General features: G+C 41.0%; 1 protein-coding gene across 3 annotated transcripts in view; it reads right to left on the bottom strand.

Annotated features, from left to right (window-relative positions):
* Nucleotides 1-23,421, bottom strand: part of PSD3 (pleckstrin and Sec7 domain containing 3) — a 412,571-nt gene that overhangs the window by 252,978 nt on the left and 136,172 nt on the right. For all 3 annotated transcript variants that reach the window (XM_084879792.1, XM_084879789.1, XM_084879791.1), the window contains exons 3-4: nucleotides 4,493-5,603; nucleotides 728-1,123 (exon numbers count right to left, since the gene is read on the bottom strand). In XM_084879792.1, coding sequence (XP_084735918.1) covers nucleotides 728-1,123; nucleotides 4,493-5,603 — 1,507 coding nt within the window. The remainder of the gene's footprint in view (nucleotides 1-727; nucleotides 1,124-4,492; nucleotides 5,604-23,421) is intronic.

The following is a 23,421-nucleotide window of genomic DNA, read 5'->3' as shown; positions in this document are numbered from 1 at the left end:
GAAGTTTAGCATGCTCTGCCCACCAATGGAGATGTTAAAGAACAAGTAAACAGCCTGAGGATGATGAGCAAGAGGAAAAGAAGTGCTAAGTAACCCTTAAATAGGGATCACTAAATGACAGGCATGGAACATAGAACCCACATAATATCATCTTATCTCCCAGGTAGGCAAATCTTAACATAGAGAGAGTATGTATAGTCTTGACCAAAGTATCAGCTCTCTCCAGAACCCACACAATCAGATCCTTGCCCTGCCGGCCCAGCAATAAAGACCTTCCAGAGCAAAGGGCTGCAAGAGACTTTGGTGACCATCTAAACCGCACCTTCAGCTTTCCATTAAGGAATCTCTGGCTGAATCAAACAACCTGCCCAACTCATCAACCACTGTCAGTGTCAGAATGAAAGCCGAGACCTACCCGTGTCCTTTACCAGCACCAGGCTCTGCCTCTAAAGCTGTGTCATCAGAGCTGACATCTACTCCTCCTGCTCAAAGGTGTGGCCACTGTGTACACGGTCATCCAATAAATGAGGGACCGCAGCTTGCCCATTTGGCAAACCACTAAAGGGTGCTCTACCTGCCCCTCAAACCCAAATTATGTCTTACTCACATCATTCATTTATATCCACAGACCAAATGCTTTCCAAATATATCCCACTCTGATTTCCCAAAGAGAAAACGATAAAAAAAAAAAAAACCACCAGCATGAAAACAGAGATGGGACTAGTACCTTCCCCAGAAGGCGTTCTCCGGGGCGCCCTTCGTGTAGATGGATTCCCCAGCGCCGCTGAGCCCGTTGGTGATCTCGCTGGAAGGGCCCATCACGATCCGGCCGTCTGCCGAGACGCTCAGGATGTCTTGCTGTCCCCCCACCGACGTCCTCTCCAGGAACTGGCCGCCTTCCTTAATGCGCTGCTGTATCATGGGGGTGAGGGGCATCTCGAAGCTGAAGTAGCTATCGGGCTCCGAGTACAATGTCTCCAGGGACTCAGCACTGTAGTATAAGGAAGTGTTGTCCAAGATGGTTTCAAACTGGGAGCTGTACACATCCGTGGAGTCCTCCGTGTACCCGGGCCCAAGGATGTCCTCCTCTCCCCCCGCAAAGTGCTCCTCGTGGTCAAGAAGCCTGCAGAGAAACGAGGACGAAGAACTTCCATATCAGGTGAACTTTTCTGTTTTGATTTTTGCCCCCTTCAACCATATAAAAAAAATAACATGCTGTAGAGCTAACACTTGTATTCACTGGGCTTATGTCTGAATATATATGGGAAAGAAAATACCATAGAAACAAGTTCAGGTTGAAAAACACAGCCTGCATGTGCTACACTACCCTCAAAATAATTTAACATAGGTTCACACTAGTTTCCTAGTATGTGAACACATGCATCCAATGAATATTTCAATGAAGTATTTCCATTTTAGCCAACTAAACTCCACATATTCAAATAATTAACAGCTACCGTCATGCTTAATTTTAACAGAAGCAAGTAAATATGTTGTGTACACTTAATGGAGTAAAAATACACTAAGCTTTCATCAGTCTATTAATAGTTTCTGATTTAAAGGCCAAGCACCCACAAGCAGATGACTACATTAGAATCCGAGGGCTGCCCCCTGCTGACAATAAGACAGCACTGCAGAAAGATTCCAAGTCCAAAATTAGACAGTGAATGACCTTTAAAAAAAAAAAAAAAAAAAAAAAAAAAAAGGCCACAGACATGTTTACCACCAGGCTAACCAAAACAGTGAAAACCTAGAAAAAATTTGTAAGTTAATATACAGGGGTGTGGGGCATTAATTAATATGTATCAGGTTCTTCAAATATTAAAAATGAACATTAGGATAACTAGGTAAAAAACTCAGTTAAGCACATGAGGCCAAGAATTAGAAAAACCTGGAGCTGGATTCTGGGTGTGCTGAGTGCTAGCTATGTCACCTAGCAACTTAACTTACCCTCTCTGAGCCTCAGATTCCTATAAGTAGAAACAAAATAAAAATAGGAATAAAAATACCTCTTAAGTAATCTACATTCCTCCTAGATATTGCCAGGATTCACCTTCAACAATTGTCTTGGCTGCTTTTAAATGGCTGAAGGCCTACCACATACCAAGAAGGTTTCTGTCTCTCAAAGGCTTCTCACTGTACTTGGAATAAATGAAAAGTTCCCATGATAAAGCTCCTGATTCCCACCACTCTCCCCAGCTCCTTATGCTCCAGCCGCACTGGTAGAGTGTCAAGTCTGCAAACTTGTCATAAGGCCCTTGCTTCACACAACTCCAGGCAATCCAGCAGCCTCCTCTGCCCTGTGGGCCCCTCTCCCTGGACTCTTCTCCCTCCGTTCTTTGGCTGGCTAACTCTCAGTCATTCCTCGAGGCTCAGCCTAATGGTCACCTCCAAAGAAGGGCCTTGCTCAAGGACCTTGCTCACCTCCAAAGTAGGGCCTTGCTCAAGTCACCAAATGATTTAGCCTCTCCTGTATCCAAATGATTCTCTCTAGTGTGTTTCCCTCCTTTACAGAACCTAGCACCATTTGTGGTTCTACAATTATTCATGTGTTTATGTGGTCAATGTTTATCTTCAGCAGAAAACTACATGAGGGCAGTGACCATGGGCTGTATCTAATTTTTGTTTTGGTATTTTTTTTGCTCATCCTCACCAGAGGATATTTTTACATTTATTTTTAGAGAGAGTGGAAAGGAGAGGGAGAGACACAGAGAGAGAAACTTCAATGTGAGAGAGACATATCGATTGGTTGTCTCTGCATGCACTCTCCTAGCAGGGCCAAGGATTAAGCCTACAACCAAGATATGTGCCCTTGATCGGGATCAAACCCAGGATCCTTCAGTCCATAAGCAACGCTCTATTTATTGAACCAAACCAGACAGGGTGGCTGTGTCTATTTTAAACATTCCTTTATGTCCAGCAACTAGCATTGTCAAGGACATGGAAGACAATCAAAAAATATTTGTGGGAGAAAAGGAAGGAGGGAAGGCGGGAGGGTGGAAAGGAAAAAAAAAAAAAAAAAAAAAAGAATATTCTGCACAACAGAAAAAGTACATATCCCATGGAAATGTAATTGCTGAGTCATGTGCCACCTATCAAGGCTGCTTTTGAGGGAAGTCTGGATATTTTATGTGTTGAGGGGGTGGGACAGGGGGAGTGGAGAGGAGGAGCCCTGATAGCCATTTCAAAGGAGCCTCACTCTCCTTGTACTTGTCATTAATTATAGAGGAAAAGACATTTTCCTATCCTAACCAAACAAAAAAAAAAGCCCTTCAGCTTTGACACTGATGCTCTCCCATAAGAACAACGAAATGTGGCGTCATGAAGACAGGGCAGAAAAGGTGGTGCAAATCTGAAACGGTGCCTCAGGTGACTGCTGAAAGCAGCTCTATGTGGCCAGACGACACACACAGGAAGTGGAGAAAGACGAGGCATGTCTCCCATGGACCCAGGCTCTAAGCTGGTGTGGATGTGATGTCAGAAATGAATGGAAAGACCAGGAAATACCATATGATACTGAGTTTACTTAATAGGGAGATAATCAAAACATGCTCTTCCTGTGAGAAGGGATTCTCATGTGAATGCCACAGAACAACTGAATTACACAGTCTATTTCTGGCCTCCTGACCTCCTGACCTCCTCTCTAAACCTCAAACACTGAGCCAACCCCTCACTCAGAACCTCTGTGTTCATACATGTGTGTAGGCTGAATGCAGGCACTGGTGTTGCACCCAGAAAATACGCTTAGGATACATTTTTTAGTTTTAGTTTACAATGACTACAGGATATGTCAAAAAGAGTCCAAATCCTTTTATAATACTAAAGACTAGAGGCCCGGTGCATGGATTCGTGCACTGGTGGGGTCCCCTGGCCTGGCCTACGCCCTCTTGTAATCTGGGACCACTCGGGGGATGTTGGACTGCCAGTTTCCACCTGATCCCTGCAGGCCAGGCTGAGGAACCCCATCAGTACATGAATCCATGCACCGGACTGCACTATGCATATAAGATCTTGGTTAATCTCTTCCCACCCTCCCTTCTTCCCTCTTGTCTCTGAGATTCATCAATCTGTCCCATGTTTCCATGCCTGTGCACTGAGCGTCTGCCCCCCGGTGGTCAGTGTACATCATAGCTACTGGTAGAACAGTCACTTAGGCTTTTACATATATAGATAATTGTGGGGTGTTGTGTTACCCTGATATTGTGAAACTTGAAGCCTGTCAAACATAACAAAATTTCAGAAATGGATTCACATAGTTTAGCATTCACAGTCTCTCTATCATTCTGCTTTTTCTGTTCTATGCCTAATGGACAACTTGATAACAAAATCACCTGAATATCTTGGAAACTTAAAAGGAATATAGCTTACAAGAACTTCTCTTCTGTTGTTTGATAAAAAGGACCCAGAAAATTATGAGCTGAGTTCTCAAAGCCAAGCAATGATAAGTCTCACCAACTATAGGTATCAGGCACCACAGACTATGGGGGCTCACCTGTCTTTGTCTCTCTCCAGTTCAGGCTTCTCCTCAAGATGGTCTTTGTTTTCCTTCAGGAAGACTTCATCCTCTCCACTCTCAGTAAGAGGTGCGGAGGGAAATGTCCCCGAGCTGGTGGCAGGCCTCTCTGAGGCACCTCTCCAGGTGTCACCCCCAACACGCTCGGTGAGACCAAAGGAATTACACAAACCAGCAGAGGAGATGAGGTGGCTTGGCACTTTGGAAAACCCCTTATTTTCGGGAGAGGTAGTCCTTTCCAAGGATGTCACAAAATCCGCAGGCTGCCGGGTCTCTCTTTTCTTCCCTCCTGTCCACAATATTTCCACCTCTTCAAATTCCACGTGTTTGACCCGGCCAGGCCGTCCCGTGGAGGTGCCTCGATCACATCCCACTGAATGCTCTCTCTGCAGGTCAGACCGCCCCTCTCTCAGGAAGCCAGTGCTGCCCGCAGAGCTGTGGGCTGCTGCTGGGCCCCCAAGGGAGGACCCGGGACAAGCTGGCTCCTGCTCTCGGAGACCCCCTTTCCTCCCATTGGCAGTTACCAGGGAGAGCTCCCCCTGAGCTTCTCCACTTAACAGCGCTGTCAGGTCCTCCTGGGCGCGCAAAAGAACACCTTCCGCTGTCGTCACTTCCGCTGAAAGAGGTATATCTGGTGGTTTTTCCTGGCCGGCAGGGAACAGGTTGTTGGCTGTCTGTGTTTGATGACCGGCAGCGTCCAGCTCTTTGTCCACCTGCTGAACCGAGCGACTAGAAACGGCATCTTTGTCCAGTACCTTTGTAGCCTGTAACGTTCCAGAAGCTATCCTGGCTTCTGTAGCTTTCAGAGCTGAGATCAAAGAGTCTATGGGTTGTAAACTTTGTTCCTTGAGGTGACTTTGAGAGGAGGGGGGCCCCGCAACAGCTTTTGGTCCTTCGGTAATACTGTTGGGCCCAGGGTGGTGGCCGGCATGAGGCTGGACCCCCGGCTGCCCCTGCGGGCAGCATGGCAGAGACTCTGCATCAAACTCGAGAGAAGTTCTTAGGCCTTCTCCACCGTCCTCCATGGCCCCATATTCTGGAAACTCGTTGGTGACGTTCGGTGGGAGTAACGTGCTTCCTCCATGATCGCCTGTGAAGAGAGCAGAATGGACACGTGACTGGCTTTGAACAACAGGTTCAATGCGTGTGAATAAATATCCACACCTATCAGGCACGCAGTGATCTTTGATTCTTTCACTGTCTCCTTCCCCCTTACCACCTCTCGTAACCTTGCCAGTGGTCGCTGCCACTTACCACACAGGTTTTGTCAGAGGAGGAGACAATCTAATGACACGGGCCATACCTAAACCTACATGGGATGAAATCCCACACATGCAGCTCAGTTGCTGCATGTGCAAAAAGAGATTAAAACAAGGATACGGATCACTTTCCAAATACTGCTCATGAAACAGCAACTAAAATATTTATATTGGGCATAGCAACAATAGCCTTATGGTCCAGCCAACAATATTTGTGCAGCACAAGCTCGGAGATAGAGCCTCAGAAAAAAAAAGATGTGAGCTATTTAAAGTCAGTAAATATTTTGTGAGCAGGAGGCCTCCCTGCTTCGCTGTTTGATTTGTGGGGGGTGGGGAAGGGAATGCTTTCAGAACACCCCTGAGAAATAGGAGTGAAGTCGAAATGGAATAGGAAACTTGATATGTGGAGAAAAACTTCCAGAACCCAAATGCATAAAATTTAAATGGTATCTTATGCAGAATCCCAATATATGAAGCAGTGAAAACAATAATTGTTATGTATCAATATTTAAAATATTAGATCAAATTTACATTTTCTTATTCAAATGGCAGTCAGTGAGAACAAGGAAGATAGTCTCATGAACAAAAAATTCAATTGGGGGTGGGGGAGTTATGAATAACAGTTACAGTCATATCAGCCCCAGTTTCCAGTTTCTTCTGAACTTCATTTTGGTTTCTTTATATCAAGAAAACCCTCATCTATACTAGATGTGTATATACTTACATTGACAAATTTTTGAAAGACGACATCTACTGTTTTGTGTTTTTTAAATGTATTTTTACTGATTTCAGAGAGAAAAGGAGAGTGATAGAGAGTTAGAAACATCAATGATGAGAGAGAATCATTGATCAGTTGCCTCTTGCACGCTCCAGACTGGGGATCAAGCCCACAACTCAGTCATATGCCCTGATTGGGAATCGAACGGAGATCTCCTACTTCGTGGGTCAGTGCTCAACCATTGAGCAACACCGGCCAGGCACTGTTGTTGTTTGTTTAAAGCACTGATAACTGCATGTGTCCTATCGAATGATGTATTTGACAAATGTCTGGTACTACACATTGAAATAACATGAAAGACTTGATTCCAAGACATGCACAAAATGAGGTAACTTGAAAACATTAATTAATATGTTATTCAGCTGCTATTCAAATTAAGCAAAATTTTACGAACGGTAATACATCTGAGTGCGCATTCTGTTTCATATTCCATGTTTTAAATAATTTGAAATACATTTTTAAAATTTAATTTGCATCAAACGTTGATGGAGTCCAAGAAACACTGCTCTGTGGTGGCAGGATTTAAAATACCTTCATGAGGCAAAACTAAGATGATGCAGTTGCTGCAATGTGAAGAGGAAGCGACTTTTCAAACCCGGATTTTGAACAGGACAGTGAAAAATAATAAAGGCCCCTCATCCTAGAATGGTATACTGACATACTTAGTTTTTCATTAAAGAATGACACAGGACTTCCAATTTGTCCCCCTTTTATGATTCAGTGGTTTTTAATATACTCCAAACATTGAGCAGCCATCACCACTAATTCCAGAACATTTCTTCACTGCCATTCTCCCCAATAATACACGTATTCATTAGCTGCCACTCCCCATTGCCCTCTCTCCTCAGACCAATCTACTTTCTGTCTCTATTGAGTTGCATATTCAGAACATTTCATGTAAATGGAATCATCCAATATAGCACTTTATATTTGTCTTTTTTCACTGACACAATGTTTTCAAGATTTATTCGCACTGTAGCATGTATTAGAACTTCATTCCCTGTTATTGCCAAATAATATTCCATTGTATAGATATACCAGTCTCTATAGTCATTCAGCAGCTGATGAATATTTATGTTGTTCCAATTTTTGGGTTATGAATAATGAACATTTGTATACAAGTTTTTACAGCTACATTTATTTTCAATATTCTTGGGCAGTGGTCGGCAAACTCATTAATCAAAAGAGTGGCAAACCGTGGCTCGAGAGCCGCATGTGGCTCGCGAGCCGCAGTTTGCTAACCACTGCTCTTGGTTATACACCTAAGAGTGAAATTTCTGGGTTATGCCTAATGTTTTGAGATACGGACAGTCTTCCAAAGCAACTATACCATTTTATATTCCTACCAGCAACATCTGAGGGGTCCATCTTTTTTATTATAGTCATCCCAGGGGGTCCAAAATGGTATGTCACTGTGGTTTTGTTTGCATTTATTTCCCTAGTGACTACTTTTATAAACTGGTTACTGTGTATGGAACTTATATCCTGCAATCTTGCTGAATATATTAGTTCTCACTCAGCTTGTTTGTAGATTCCTTAAGACATAGTTTTTCTTTCTGTCTCTACATGATCAGATTATTTTCACCTTTCAAGAACTAATTAAACTTCCTCTCCTTCAGTAAGCCTTACCATTATCACCTCTCCTCCTTACAAATGTCCAGAGAATTCTAGCTGTATATAACATATAGCACATATGTTTGAAATAAACATGATGTTAGCTCATATTTTAAAGCTTCAAATGGCTACTACAAATGTTTTACCTATCATGAAGTGTTTTAACAAAACTGTCCACAGTGACCACTGAAGCCATCTGTGAATCTAACACTGAAATGTACTGTCGTGAAATCCAGTCAACAAAGAGAAGAAAAACTAGAGCTTTTTCTTACAGTTCACACTAATATCTATAAAACAATCACTAAAATAAAAACTAGCCCAAAGAAGAGTGAGCACACACACACAAAAAAAAAAAATCAAGAAAAAGGGCTTCCAATAAATTAATTTACTGAATATCATTTCATTTACCTTAGTCAAGTCATTTAGCCTCTCATTTTTAAAAAATGATTCTTTATTGTTGAAAGTATTACATGTGTCCACCTTTTTCCCCCATTGATCCCCTCCAGCCTGCCCAAGCTCCCTCCCAGGCCTTCAGCACCCTATTGTCCGTGTCCATGGGTTATGCATATATGGTCTCTGGTTGATTACCTCCCCGCCACCCACCCTCCCTCGCCTTCCCTCAGATTCTGCACTCTGTTCTACACTTCCATGTCTCTGGATCCACACTGTTCATCAGTTTATTTTGTTACTTAGGTTCCACATATGAATGTGATCCTACGATAGTTATCTTTCTCTGACTGACTTATTTCACTTAGCATGATACTCTCAAGGTCCCTCCACTCTATCTCAAAAGATAAGAGATTCTTTTTTACTGCTACATAGTATTCCATGGTATGAATGTACCACAGCTTTTTTATCCACTCATCTATTTTTTGCCCATTTTTAATGATCTTCATTAAAATGTATCTTATAATGGAGACAGCAAATGCATCAATTGTGGGCAAATGCTTGTGATGTCTTTATCTTTTGGAGAGTACGTTTATTAAAGCTGGGGAGAACAAAACAAGAAAGGGCTTAGTGAGGAGAGAAGCAGCAACAGAGAAAGCCTAGGTGATGCTGCTGTCAGCTCAGTGGAGAGACAGAAAAAAGGAAGCCTTGGGAACCGGTTCAGGGCTCAGTCTGGGTCAAGACTAGATGCCACTGCCCATTGCTCCCCTGGTTGCAAGTCTCATGGGGACCCTTAGAACTTGGGGGAGAAAAAGCACACCTGAGAAAGAAAGGGGGAAGAAAGGTGTGAGTGTGCCCCCGGGAGAGAGAGAGAGCTTATGATGTCTTGATATAACAACTTGGCAACTGGTCAAAGGAAGGAGATGAAAGGGAGAAGGACAAAGGCAGAGCCCTGTGTGACAAACAGCTTGCTTTCCCATTCTAACCAATCCTCCTGCTCTAAGTCCACTGTTCTAGTTAGTACTATTCGAACATGTTTTACTTACTGCTTACCTAAACAAAGACTGGCACAGGCCAGGGAAAATGAGTGTTCGAGAGGCTAGCTGACTTGATTAAGGTACATGAAATGATATCCAATAAAGTACTCCATGAAAGTTAGGTCAGGACTAGATTCCTAGTCATTAGTTTCTCAGGAATAAGTTCCTGGGGAAAACTAAGAGGCCTCTGAGTTCTCAGACTTTCATTTCTAAGAGCAGCAATGTTACCAAACACGATAAAGAATGTAAAAAAAAAAAAAAAAAAATCTTCCAGTTGTAGCTTCTGGGTAGAAATAGCCTTAAACCTCACGAGACAACATCAGATCCTTCCCTTCGAATAAGGCGCCCTTTGTTAGAATGCAAGAGCAGTTTATTTTTGCTGTTTGCGTTTCTTGTCACCTCTTGAACTGTCTTTAACAGCAAACTAACCTTCATAAAATTTTAATCCTGACCTTTTTACTTAGAATTTCTGATTCATTCTTTTATGTTTAAAACTCAGGACTATTTAGGATGTTTTAAAAGCACACAAATTCCTCTTCTTTTACTTTATGGTTTTCTTTCTGCTCCCTTTTAAAACAGGGTCATACTTTCCATTAAATGTCGGTCATTTCCAAAATCCATTCACTCAACTTAGCAAACGTTGATGAATTGCCTGCCACGTGCTGAACGTAGGGGATTCACAGTGGAATGTTGCCAAGGCATGAAAAGTCTGCTTAGCATGCCCTGCAGCAGGTGAAAGGTGCACCGGGGAGAAATAGAGGCACAAGCAGACACAGGAGTAACACAGGCTGCCGGCAATGGTGCAGGTGTGATGGTGAATGCCTGAGCCAGGAAAAGGCAGATCGATGGTGCAAAGGTGCAAGGGCTGCCCCTTCTCCCTCTTCACTCAGTATCCACACCGTTATCACCTCCTGCCTCTGTCCCAGAACCTCTCTAATTTCAACACGTGTCCACAGAGCCACTGCTCAGCCTGTGCCAACGACTGATACCTAACGTGTTAATGCTTTGCTTTGCCTTCTGTCAGTCTGCATCTATTACTAATGTAAGAATCCAGCTGAAACTGAAATAGCTGTTACTCCTCCAGAAAGTCTTACTAAATTAGTCCTGCCCAAATTTGGTCTGATATATGTGACAAAGGGATTTGCTAAGTATGAAACAAGGAACTTTAGTGCTTACCTAAATATAACTGCACACTAGTAGAATCTGAATTAATAGGAGTTCATAGCTTTACTGCATTTATTTTTTCCCCTTTAAGGATAGAAAATGTAGTATAAAATGTCTATGAGGAAAGGGGAGATAGAAGAGCTTTCTACACTCATGAGAAACATATATACTCTTCAGGGTATCTATTTATATTCCTTCAGGAGTCATCCTTTTTTTACCAGGAATCTTTTCCACAGCTTTCTGTATTTGGTCAGATTCCCAACAAATGATTTCCTGTTGTTTAGTGAAAATGCTTTTTTTCTATGAATAACTAAATCCACTTACTTAAAATTTTTCTTTTTGTTTAATATACTGAGAAAGAAATGGTATACTTTTGAACATTAAGAAGATACAATTTCAGGCCCGGCTGGCGTGGCTCAGTGGTTGAGTGTTGATCTATAAATCAGGAGGTTACGATTTGATTCCTGGTCAAGGCACATGCCCGGTTGCAGGCTTGGTCCCCAGTAAGGAGTGTGCGCAGGAGGCAGCCAATTAATGATTCTCTCTCATCATTGAAGTTCCTCTCTCTTTCTCTCCCTCCTCTCTGAAATCAATAAAGATATATATTTTTTAAAAGATACAATTTCGGGAGTACTTAGGTTGTGTATTACATAGTTGTCCATTGCTGGAACATGAAGACAGAATCATAATAAAATAAAACGAAATAGAAAAAAGATTTCTTCAACATCAAACTAAAAAGCTTATGTACAGCAGAGGAAATTATCAATAAAAGGCAACATACTGAGTGAAAAAGAAATCTGTAAATTCTGTATCTGATAGGGAGTTAATATCCAAAATATGTAAAGAACTCATACAATTCAATATCAAACAATCTGGTTAAAAATGGGCAGAAGTTCTGAAGAGACACTTTTCCAGAGCAGACATATAGATGGGCAACAAATACAACTGACCCTTGAACAATAAAGGTTTGAACTACATGGTTCATCTATATGCAATAAAAAATACTGTAAACATGCTCTCCCTTCCTTATGGTTTTCTTAATAACATTTTCTTTTCTCTAGCTTACTTTATTGTAAGATAGAGTATATAATAATTGTAACATAATGCATTAATAGATGTTTTAGTAATCGGTAAGGTTTCTGATCAACAGTAGGCTATTAGTAGTTACGTTTTGGGGGAGTCAAAAACTATATGCAGATTTCAATTGTGCAGGGGTTCAGTGCCTCTAACACCCCCTTCCCCCCACTGTTCAAGGGTCAACTATACAAGGAAGGAAAAAATGCTCGCCGAAACCAGTTTGGCTCAGTGGTAGAGCGTCGGTCTGCAGACTGAAGGGTCCCGGGTTCGATTCCGGTCAGGGGCATGTACCTTGGTTGCAGGCACATCCCCAGTGGGGGGTGTGCAGAAGGTGGCTGGTCGGTGTTTCTCTCTCATCGACGTTTCAAGCTCTCTATCTCTCTCCCTTCCTCTCTGTAAAAAATCAATAAAATATATTTTTTTAAAAATGCTCAATGTCAGTCATCAGGGAAATACAAATCTCAGCCACAATGAAATATCACCTCACACCTGTTAGGAGGGTGTCGTCAAAAGCACAAGAAATAACCAGTGTTGGCGAGGATGTGGAGAAAAGGGAACTCTTATATACTGCAATGGAAATGTAAATTAGTGCAGTTATTCTCTCCCCTTTCTCTCTCTCTAAAATAAATTTTAAAAAGAAAATGTAGTATTGATACAGAATAGAATATTATTTAACCATAAAAAGAAAACCTTATCAATTGTGAGAACCTTGAGGCCATTATGCTAAGTGAAATAAGTCAGAAAAAGACAAATACCATATATGCTCTCAATGTGGAATGATAAAAAAAAAAATTAAAAAAAACTCAAAACAAGCTCATAGAACAGATTGGTGGTTGTCACAGGCTGTGGGTGGGGATGGGCAAATGGGAAAAGAGTGTCAAAAGGTACAAACTTCCAGATATAAAGTAAATTAAGTCATGGGGAGACAATGTACAGCATGGTGGCTATCTATCTATATATATAAAAGCCAAGCAACCAGAATGACAGAATGACCAAATGACCAGTAGCTATGATGTACACTGTGGCGCTCAACCTCGCGCATCCCCTCCGCCTGCCAGTCTAGCCCCTATAGGCCCCCATCAGGGCAGGCCAGCCAGACCCCACCTATGCATGAATTTGTGCACCAAGCCTCTAGTAGTTAATAATACCATATTGCATATTTAAAAGTTGCTGAGAGCAGATCTTAAAAGTTCTCATCACAAGAAACAAAATTTTAACTCTATATAGTGACAGATGTTAACTAGACTTATTGTGGTGATCATTTCACAATATAGACAAATATTGAACCATTATGTTGTACATCTGACACTAATATAATGTTGTATGTCAATTATACCTCAATTTTGGAGAAAAAAATATTCGAATCATGGAGAAATTAACTTGCCCTATAATGTAGGCTTCAGAAAGACTGGGCCTCTTCAAAGAATAATCCTGTTTGAGGGCCAGTAAATGGAATGGGTTTTCTTCCACTCTGGCTAGCAAACTCCTTTTAAGAAAATGGTTGGAGAAAGTAATAATCCTAATAACAAAAACTACATGGCAAGTATTCTCCACACTTGGTCACCGGAAGCTGAAATGCAAAGCAAGTAAAAAAGTTTAGCATGAGAGATTCTGAGCAATGGAATGTAGGTTTCCCAAGGGAATATGACTGACATGTCTATGCCTTCAAGAGAACCACAATTATGAATTTCCTATATACACATTCCCTAGAAATTGGGGCCCATTGTCTTTAGACAAAAGTGTTGTTGTGCTTTTTGTTTTGTTTTGTTTTGTTTTGTTTTGTTCCCACTATAATATAAACTTAAAAAACAAGATCTTTGTCTTCTATCTTCACCATTATATCCCCAGAACCTAGAACAACAATACCTAGCAAAATGGATATATTTGTTAAATCAATGAATAAATAAAGAATATCCTATCACCAACCAGCAAAACAGTACATGTTGGTGCCATCCAAGTTCTGTCACCTACTCCCAAGTATAGGCTTGAACAGAATGCTGGAGACTTGGGGGGTCTTTCTGAACGTTAGAGCTAGTGATTCTTTCATTTGCTTAGCCAGCCTTTATTGGGGACCAAATATGTGTTAAGAACTAGAAAACAGATCAACAAACAAGGTCAGCATGGCTCTTGCCATGAGGGAGCTTGTAGGCCAGCAACTCCACCTGTACTACTGCAGACAGGTTCAGGTGGTAAAGTTATAGGGAGATAACCTTGGCCACAGTTCTATAATTCAACATGATCTTATATGAGCTATTACCATTAAGCATAAATTTTTTCAATTGATCATCTTAGTCTCTGGCTATGCTATACAATATGGTAGCCATCACCACAGATGGCTGTGAAATTTTAAATTAATTAAAATGAAAGAAAATTGAAAATCCAGTGCTCAACACCATATATAGCTAGTGGCTATGATATTGCATCACACAGATATGCAACTTTTTATCCACCATCACAGAATATTCTATTTGAAAGCACTGCCCTGGAGCTTTCCTACTCTAAAGTGTGGCCTTGGGACAGTAGCACAGGTATCACCCAGGAGTTTGTGAAAGTGCAGATTCAGGTACCACCCCAGACCTTTCTCATCAGACTCTGTATTTCTAAAAAGAGCCCTAGGTAATTTATATACACATTCAAGCATGAGAAGCACTTCCCCAGAGACCTAAAATAATATCTGGAAGTTGGTCTGACTATGTTTTTATTCTAAAAGATAATCTCAAGAGTTCCTACCTTCTAACTGAAAGGTCCAACTATTTAAATCAAAGAGACATCAACTAAAGAAAGCAGAGTCTCTCATTCCTACCAAGAGAAAGGCTTGCTCACTCTGGTCTGGTCTGCCCTCCAATCACTCGGAGATCCTTCTCAAGAGGGGAAGAGATGGCCCCTGGTGTGATATCACCCCTTCTTTATTTTACAGCTCACAGTTCATCTCCCTCACAATGAATGGCCCGTGACTCTACACTTCTGCATAAATGCAGTAATGCCCTGGGTGCTCTCAGCTCCCTAAAAACTATCAGTCAGCAAACTAACTCATTAAAACTTACACAATCAGTTAGGATGATAAAAGAACTATAAATTCTTCAGTTATTTTAACACTAGAAAATTTGCAAAAACAAGCCTAAAGGCACCCTCTTCCTAACTTGTCAGGGAGGAATTCAAACCCATATACTAGACAGAAGGATGACTGTCGCCTTTACTCTGAAATTCCATAAAATTAATAAAAATATAGAACACAAAGGCCCAATTTACAAAGCAAATATAAAACGTACACTATGTAGAACTAAAAATTCTCAAATGCAGTTTAACCTATAAGATTCTATCATCTTTAACTCTGAATAATAATGGCCAATGTTTTTATGTCTAATAATCAAGAACCCCATCCAGTAGCACAGTGATATATGGTTCAGGTTTGCAATGCAATAGAAAAAGTTGTATTCAAACACACAGAGGAAAATAATTTATTCCATTTTTCTAAGCCACTGGAAATATGGTTAGTATGATAAAAGTAACAGAAGGGTAGCCCACTTTGGGCCCCTTTCTTGCTTCCCTGTTGCAGCAGGAAGTCTGTCTATGCCCCAATCAACTCTGTTTAAAAAAAATAAAAATAAAAATAAAATGAGTGGAATAATGAGAATTTACTAAATGAGTAACCTAAGAACGTTATATTTTGGCACATGCTCTTTACTCTACTAAAAGTCACATTTTGGAGGCTACGGTATGTAGTCAAGGATACTAGCAATTGTCTGGCCACTAATAACTCTCCAAAAGCACAGATATTTAAGGCATTTATATGCAGGGGGGAAAAACAGGAGAAGGCCTGCCAAGCACTGCACGAGCTATTAGCATGTGCACACTGACTGTTCCTTTAACTAGACACTCTTTCCCGAGTGAGTCATGGTTAGAGCTGTGCTTACCTACCTCAAAATAAATTTCACATACTAATGATTCAGAACCCATTTTTCTCACTCAGTTCTAGTCCCTGGAGAAGTGATAGTAGCTTACATTCCAGTCAAGTTCAGAGGCAGCTCTGGAGGCTGAGGAGCAGCCCCACACACAGCATGGAGAAGGTAAAATCAGTGAGAAGGGACCAGTCCCTGTTTTAAACCACAGTCTGCAATGTGCACTGCTCCTCATCATCTAGTATAAACATGAAGCTGTTAAAGCTGAATTTGAGGCTGTCTTTAAAATCATTGGGGTTTAAAAAATATTTTTACTGATTTCAGAGAGGAAAGGAGAGGGGAAAAGAAATAGAAACATCAATGATGAGAATCATTGACAGGCTGCCTTCAGCATTCCTCCACTGGGGTTCGAGCACACAACCTGTACATGTGCCCTGTGCATGTGCCCTGACTGGGAATCGAACCGCCACCCCCTGGTTCACAGGTCTATGCTCAGCCACAGAGCCCGGCAGCTGGGCAAAACCATTGGTTTTTAAAGCTGGTTTCCTTTTTTTTCAATCAGTTGGTTTTTCCCCCACTTTTTTCTGTCATCCACCTTTCAAAATGTTTGTTTCTTCTTATCTCTACACCTGTACTTCTCTTTCCAGCTCTATTGCTTCTGATCAGAGTTGCTCCTCTGATTTTATCCATTTTCTACGACTTCTTCCTGTTTTGGAATCCACCCTTTGAAAAATCCAATTTATTTTTTTCTAGCTTTATTGAGATATAATTGACATACAACATATAATTGACATTATCTGTGTAAGTTTAAGGTGTGCAATGTGTTCATTTTATACTTATAGATTGCAAAATGATTACCGCTACAGTTTTAGCTAACATCTCCATTACGTTACATAATTACCATTGTGTGTGCGTGTGCGTGTGCGTGTGCGTGTACGTGTGCGTGTGTGTGTGTGTGATGGGAACATTTAAAATTAACTCTCTCAGCAGCTAGGAAGGATATAGTACAATATTACTCATTATAAGCACTCTGCTGAACATTAGATCCCTAGAACGTGAACTCATAACTGGAAGTCTGTAGCCTTTAATCAACATCAACATGTCCCTATTTCCTTCACTCCCAACCCCTGGTAACCACCATTCTCCCTGAAAAACCCAATTTTAAAACTTCTCTGCTTCACTGACACTTTGTTTTCATTTTATTTTAAAATGTAAACCTTTAAGTAACTCCACAATCTTGTTTATAAGTAGGCTTTCCTGCTACAGTTAGCATGGACATAGTAGTAACAACATAAATTCTCATATAAAATTTTATATTTTAAAAAATAAAATTGATGTTTCAAACTACAATCTTTTAAAAATCATGAATGCCAAACAGCTGGAGTTCCTAGCAGTGATGCTCACTACAGCTGTGGACTTCTCCCAACTGCCATGTGTCAAGACAAACGGGGGCAATGGTAAACAACCACCTCGCTCCGCCTCCGGCCTGTAATGAGCCTCAGCTGATGCACATTCGCATGCAGTAGTTCACATGTTTAGCAAGACACCCACAGTTTTGCAAAGGGTTCAGGCTCTACCGTGACATGAGCAGTAATCCCAAGTATATCTGAAAATGCAAATCTTACAGAAAGTTTATAAAGTCAAGTTCCCTGGTGAGAAATAAATCTTGAATTACTCTAAAAGTGACCCTTTCAATAGATAGGAAACACGCCCCATATGGGCCCCGAGGAGTTAAAATACTTATCACAAACTTTCAGCAGAAAGGACCTCAGGCCACATGTTCAAAGGCATGTTTGGTGCTACCCTTCAGCTGCATCCCTGGGGCATGCAGGTGGAAAAGCCTTTGAGCTCTTTAAGAGAAACTCCTCCCCTCATCCCATCGAGCGCCACAATCTTATGTTTTTTGTAAAACTACGGGGGTAGCCCGTTTTCCTCTTTCATCTATATACTATCAAAATCAGGGTGCAGAAATAGGATGATAGAACTCCGTGTCGCCAGGAAAGCTGATTGAAAAAAAAAACAAAAAAAAAAAAAAAAAAAAAAAAAAAAAACACAAAAACTAATGAAAGGAAATAAAATTACAGGTAAGAGTAATATTCTCCTTTCTATTTAAAAATAAAAATTTTGGAAAATCCAATGCCCGGTGCTAAAATAAACGTTCCAGGTTAAGGCGAGGTGAGGTCCTGGGAAGAAGCACTCCGAGGGCTGGTGGCATCTTCCTGGGGACTGGGGAGTTAAAAGCACCGTTGGCGTGGGCGCCCGGAATAAATGCAGTATGCTCTTCCCTACGACAGGATTCAGCAAAATCTGGTGTAGCCCCAGGAGTCCCCCACTGGGACGGTCAAAAGACAGTACTAGTAAGCAAAAGCAGTCAATAATACAGACGGATCATTTCACAGCAGCATTTTACAAGAGATCGATAGATTAAAAAGAGAGATTTGCCTGCATAGACCTACAAACAGAGGTTACTCACAGAGATTACTGTAGCTCCAGCAGTTACCCATTGAGCATAGAAAATGCCCAGTTCATCAGCTTAACGCTTGAGAAAAGTTAGCTAGGAAAAGCAGCCAGCTAATGCAAAATCTGCTGTTCTAGTCAACTGGAAGCAAATTAGTTTCAGGTTTCCTGGCAGCCCCACTCGCCCTGCACTGCACAGGGTGATGTCAATGGAAGCGCTCCGAGCACCGAGCCCGAGAGGAGCTGCGCCTCAGCCCCTCTCACAAAGGCTGAGCAGCCCGGGCGCCGGCTCGCTCGCCCTCCTCTGCCTCGGCCGCTCTCTACCTTGGTAGCTTACCGAGGACAACCACCGTAGGGCTTTGCTATATTTGTGAAAACTACTTCCAAGGAGATAATTGAGATGACGGGAGGGAGCTTTAATGTAACCATTTCCCCAGTGCAGCGGCGGGAGCCCCAGCGAGGGCTCCGGGAGGATTGTACCATCCTCGGTGACATCAGAGGTGGGGCTGTCATCGCAGTATTATGCAGCATTTTCTGCGATGCGAGAATGACACAGGGAAAGGAGACGGATGGCCTCCCTTGAAAAGGATTGAACTCTCGGGTTATTTAAGCAGAAAAGGCAAAAGTGAATGTGAGGCTGGAAAAGCTGCTGTCGGAGGGGAAACAGCCAGCTTGGCCGGTCCTTATCTCGCTGCTAAATGATGCTGCCATCTAAAGTCACTTTATCGATGATTACATTACCGTTCCTGTTATTAGATTAATATTTAATGGGTGACTGCAGTTACTGGGAAGAATGTGTCATGAAGAGATTCACGGTCATTAACGTCTACTTTGAAATAGGATGGCATAAACTTTTACATCGCTAATAGTGCGGTGGATATATGCAGTACCTCTCAACACAATCTCAATAAAAATACGGTTTCGTAGATGAGAAAAGTGAGGTAAAAAAAATAGCCCAAGATTAGTAGCAAAATGTAATACTGGTCCTTAATCTTGGTAGTAGAGGTTAATACAAACATTAGAAATAACTCACCTTCTATAACCTAGATATTCTAGCCAGTATAAAAAGTAGAGGCCAACAACACAAAACAGTTGATGTTTACTTTCATTCATTCCATATTACATTTACCAAGTGCTTAAGAGGTGCTAGAAAATATATTATGTTAATTTAAAATGCACATTTCTGATAAGTAATATAATCAGAATGAAAAGTATTTGTATAATGATTACTAATTAAGCAATTTTATGGTATTAACTTGCTATTTCTACCTGAGGCCCTCTGGACTGGCATCATAATTAGCCCATTTTATAGGTAAGGCCACTAAGTCAATCACAAGAGGTATATGACTTGTCTGAGATCACACGGCTAAAACTGGCACAGGCAGGCTTCAAACACAAGCTAAGTCCACGCTCTGGGCATTAAGTTATATTGCCTTTTTGGGCTTCCTTGTCAAGTAAAGAATTCTAAAGGAGCATAACTTTCAGGTCTTAGAACCATAGCAGCCAAAAATAGTCACCTGTGAGAGAGAGAGGCCCAGAGAGAAGGGGATACAGTATGAAGTGCAGCTGGAGAAAGCACAGCGGGGCTATGGAAATAACACCCGGGGACAGAAGCTGAGTGAGTGCTCACTGCTCGTGTGACCCAGGGCCAATGGCTTAATATCTTTTAGCTTGTTTCCTTATTTCTGAGCTACAGATTTTTAAGTTATAAAAATGCAGAAGCACACAATCTAGGTTGGTAATCTGGGCTATATCACTTTCCAATATGTCACTGTATGCAAGTTATTTAACCTCTGATGAGCTCAATTTCCTCAACTGGAAAAATGAAGATAACTAGGGGAGTGTTATAAGGGTTAAATGAACGATGCATATAAATACATAAAGCACTCAGATAGCAACTAGTATATAACAAAAGCTCAGTAATAATAACATTACTGTTAATATAATCATCCTTACTTTTAGTATTATTGTTACTATTTAGTATTATTTTTAAAACTAAAACTGCCAGCTTCCTTCCCGTTCAAAAACCTTTTTAAGCATTGACCGGAAAAGCAGACAGGACAAGCTCCGTTGGCCTCAGACAATCCCTTACCAATCCATGCATCATCACTTCCCTATGAGGTGAAGCTGCAGTTGTCGGCATGCCCAAAGGAGCTGGTTACAAGGCGGAAAACAGGAGCTTAGAATGGGCCCTTCAGCCACCCCCAAGCTCTCTCTTCCTCTGCCTGGAACCTGGGCGAGGTTAGAGATGAAACAGCTGTCCTTAACTGGAGGCATCATATTAGCAGGGAGACAAAACAGAAAGAGTCCCCACCCCCACCACAGACCTCCGACCCCCCTATCTTCTCATGCTGAAGAGAAACAAACAGTTCAAGTATTTAACTCAAGTTTTCTATTTTATGCAACTCTTCGTGATCTTGATACATAGATATAAAGACCAACATTTCCTTATTATTCCAAAGGCTAATCTGACAGAAGGGCTATTTAGCACAACTTTTCTGTCAAATCCTCTGTGCCTGCATCTATCCAATGACAAGTCAAAGTCAATGTATGGCCCCAGGGGAAACAAGAAAAGGCAAAATACAATGCTTCCCAATACTTAGTAGCTATGCTATCTTATTACAAATGAAACGAAGAAGGATGGAATGGGCGATGGGATAGCATGTATAAAGCTCCTCCCTCCATCTGACTTTCAATCTCTACATGGATTCCTATTTCCAACCTGCATGCTATTAAGCTAATGTTAAAAGGAGGGGGGGAAAACAACCTCAAATACATGAGTCAGGTGGCTTAATAAAATTAGGGTTATTATATTGGCTATGGAACTAAGATGGTCCCCTAACTGCAACTGCTGGTGACCATGAGTGAATAAGTATGTCTTGACTTCATAAATGTCTCATTTCCAAATGTCTAGCATGTCACATTAGGCTTGAGTTAACACTGTCTTTGACTGACACCCTAAAACACCATTTCAAAAAGTGAATCTGGAAGAATTTGGAAACAGCCTAGGTGCCCGTCAGCAGATGATTGGATCCAAAAACTATGGTACATCTACACAATGGAATACTATGTTGCCATAAAAAAGAAGGAATTCTCATCATTTGCAGCAACCTGGATGGAACTGGAGAAGATCATGCTGAGTGAAATAAGCCAATCAATGAAAGAGAAACACCACATGACCTCACTCATTTGTGGATAATAAAGATCATTATAATCTGATGAACCAAAAGATAGATATAGAGACATTAAAGCAACAAGCAGTTTGTCAAATTACAGCGGGGAGGGGAGGAGGATCTGGGGGAGATAATAGATCAACCGAAGGACTTGTATACATGCATATAAGTACAACCAATGGACATAAAACTCTGGGGAGGGAGGGGATGTGTGGGAGGGAGGGAGAGGGGCAAAAAAGAAATCAATAAAATATGTAAATAAATAAAATTTATTATATATATATATATTATTAAAAAAAAGTAAATCTGGAAAATAAACTTGTTACATGTTTTCTCATCTCTCATGAGCTCTACCTCTGAAGACTATGCACACAGAAACATGTCCTGAGTCCATAACTGGATTAGCAGTGCCGTCCTGAAGTTCTCCATTAGTTTGTTTCATTTTGAAATGTGATCTAATAAAGCTGCCACTATCCTTAAAGGATAGATAATATTCAGAGAGAAAAACTATTTTAAAAATTCACAAACCAATATGCTGTTTACTTCTCTTCTGTAAAATACAATAAATTGCTTTTCTAGAATTATCACTGACAGACTGAACTGGAGGAAGGGGGAAGAAGCCAGATTTATAAAATGTACTTTTCATTAAAATTTAAATAAATATTTCATGAATATATTATATGCACCAAATGCAACCAATATTTTTCAATAAGGAAAGTACGAAATTTAAATTATAAAACATTTTGGGTGTTAACATAGAGTCTGTATGGGCTGTATCTTCTTATATTCTGGGGTGATGCTCTGGTACTTGAGGCCTGATCTCAGAGAAGCAGCCCCTCCCAGGATTAGCTATTTCTTTGGCGAGCCAAGGACTCCCCTGAGCATGCACTGGTGATATACACACCAACCAATCTAGGACCACACCCCGCCATCTCTGTCATCAATCGCTCTCACAGTAAGGTAATATTCCAGGGCTCTCAATCACCCCGGGGACTGTCCTGAACAACTAGGAGCCCCTGTAGACCAGAACTCATGAAATTATTCAAACTATTCATTCCCAAACTTGCTCTGGTATCTCCCCTGCCTTACCCATTCCTTCCCACAAAAACCCCATTGAAGGCTGGGCCTTCTACCCTACACCCAGTGGCCTTACAGGTGGGCCATGCCTCCTGCTTCCAGGGTTCTGTGGGTATAAACTTCTTCCTTCGTGACAATTATATCTGTATCTGTGGGTCTTAACATACCTGATTAAAACAAATCACAAGTACAAATTTCACAGTTTTAAGAGAAATTACTATTCATTAGGAACAAAATTTCAAGTCAGTAATGTATTTCTAGACTTTAGTGTCACTAGCACTGTCCCTTTAGTTTAGAAATGACAAGCTGCAGGTAATTCATTGTTATTTGACTTACCCGTATTTTCCGGCGTATAAAACAACACTGTGTTCTAGTAAAAAGCCTGCCCAGATTGGCCAGAGTCAGAGAGGCGATCTATTAAAAAAAGGTGTTGCCTCGGAAGTGGGGGGTAGTCGTATACAGCGAATATAGGCCTAAACCTATGTTTTAGCTGTAAAATTAGGGGGTCGTCTTATACGCTGGAAAATATGGTAATGTATTATTTCTCAAAAAAGTCAAGCAAAGTAATACAAATGGGCAAGCAAACTAACTGTTACTCAATTTAGTATGATATTTTAGACTTGAATAAATGTCAAATATATACCTTTTGGGGATGTAGGTCAAATAATCGAACAGCTTATAATATTTTCTTTATTATGTTAATCTTATACATACATAAAATCACATACTGCATAAAGCAATACTAATTGCTTGCTTTTATTCATTTACATTTCAGGGAGTTACCCAAGCTCTTCACATGCAATTTGTCATTAGCATCTTTGCTACCACTGGAGTCTCATTTTCAGTTCTATTGCAAGTTCAGTTGGACTTAAGTTGAGATACAGCAATTTTTAACCTTCATGATGCTGTAACTGGAAATTCTATCTTCACCCACAGGATCTGTCCACTCAGGTTATCTGCACAATATGACCACTTACTGTATGACC

Source organism: Pipistrellus hanaki, assembly GCF_964339955.1.
Source record: "Pipistrellus hanaki genome assembly, chromosome: 3".
NCBI classification, from domain to species: Eukaryota; Metazoa; Chordata; class Mammalia; order Chiroptera; family Vespertilionidae; genus Pipistrellus; species Pipistrellus hanaki.
Note: the sequence above shows the minus strand (reverse complement) of the source record. Positions and strands in the feature narration are given on the sequence as shown.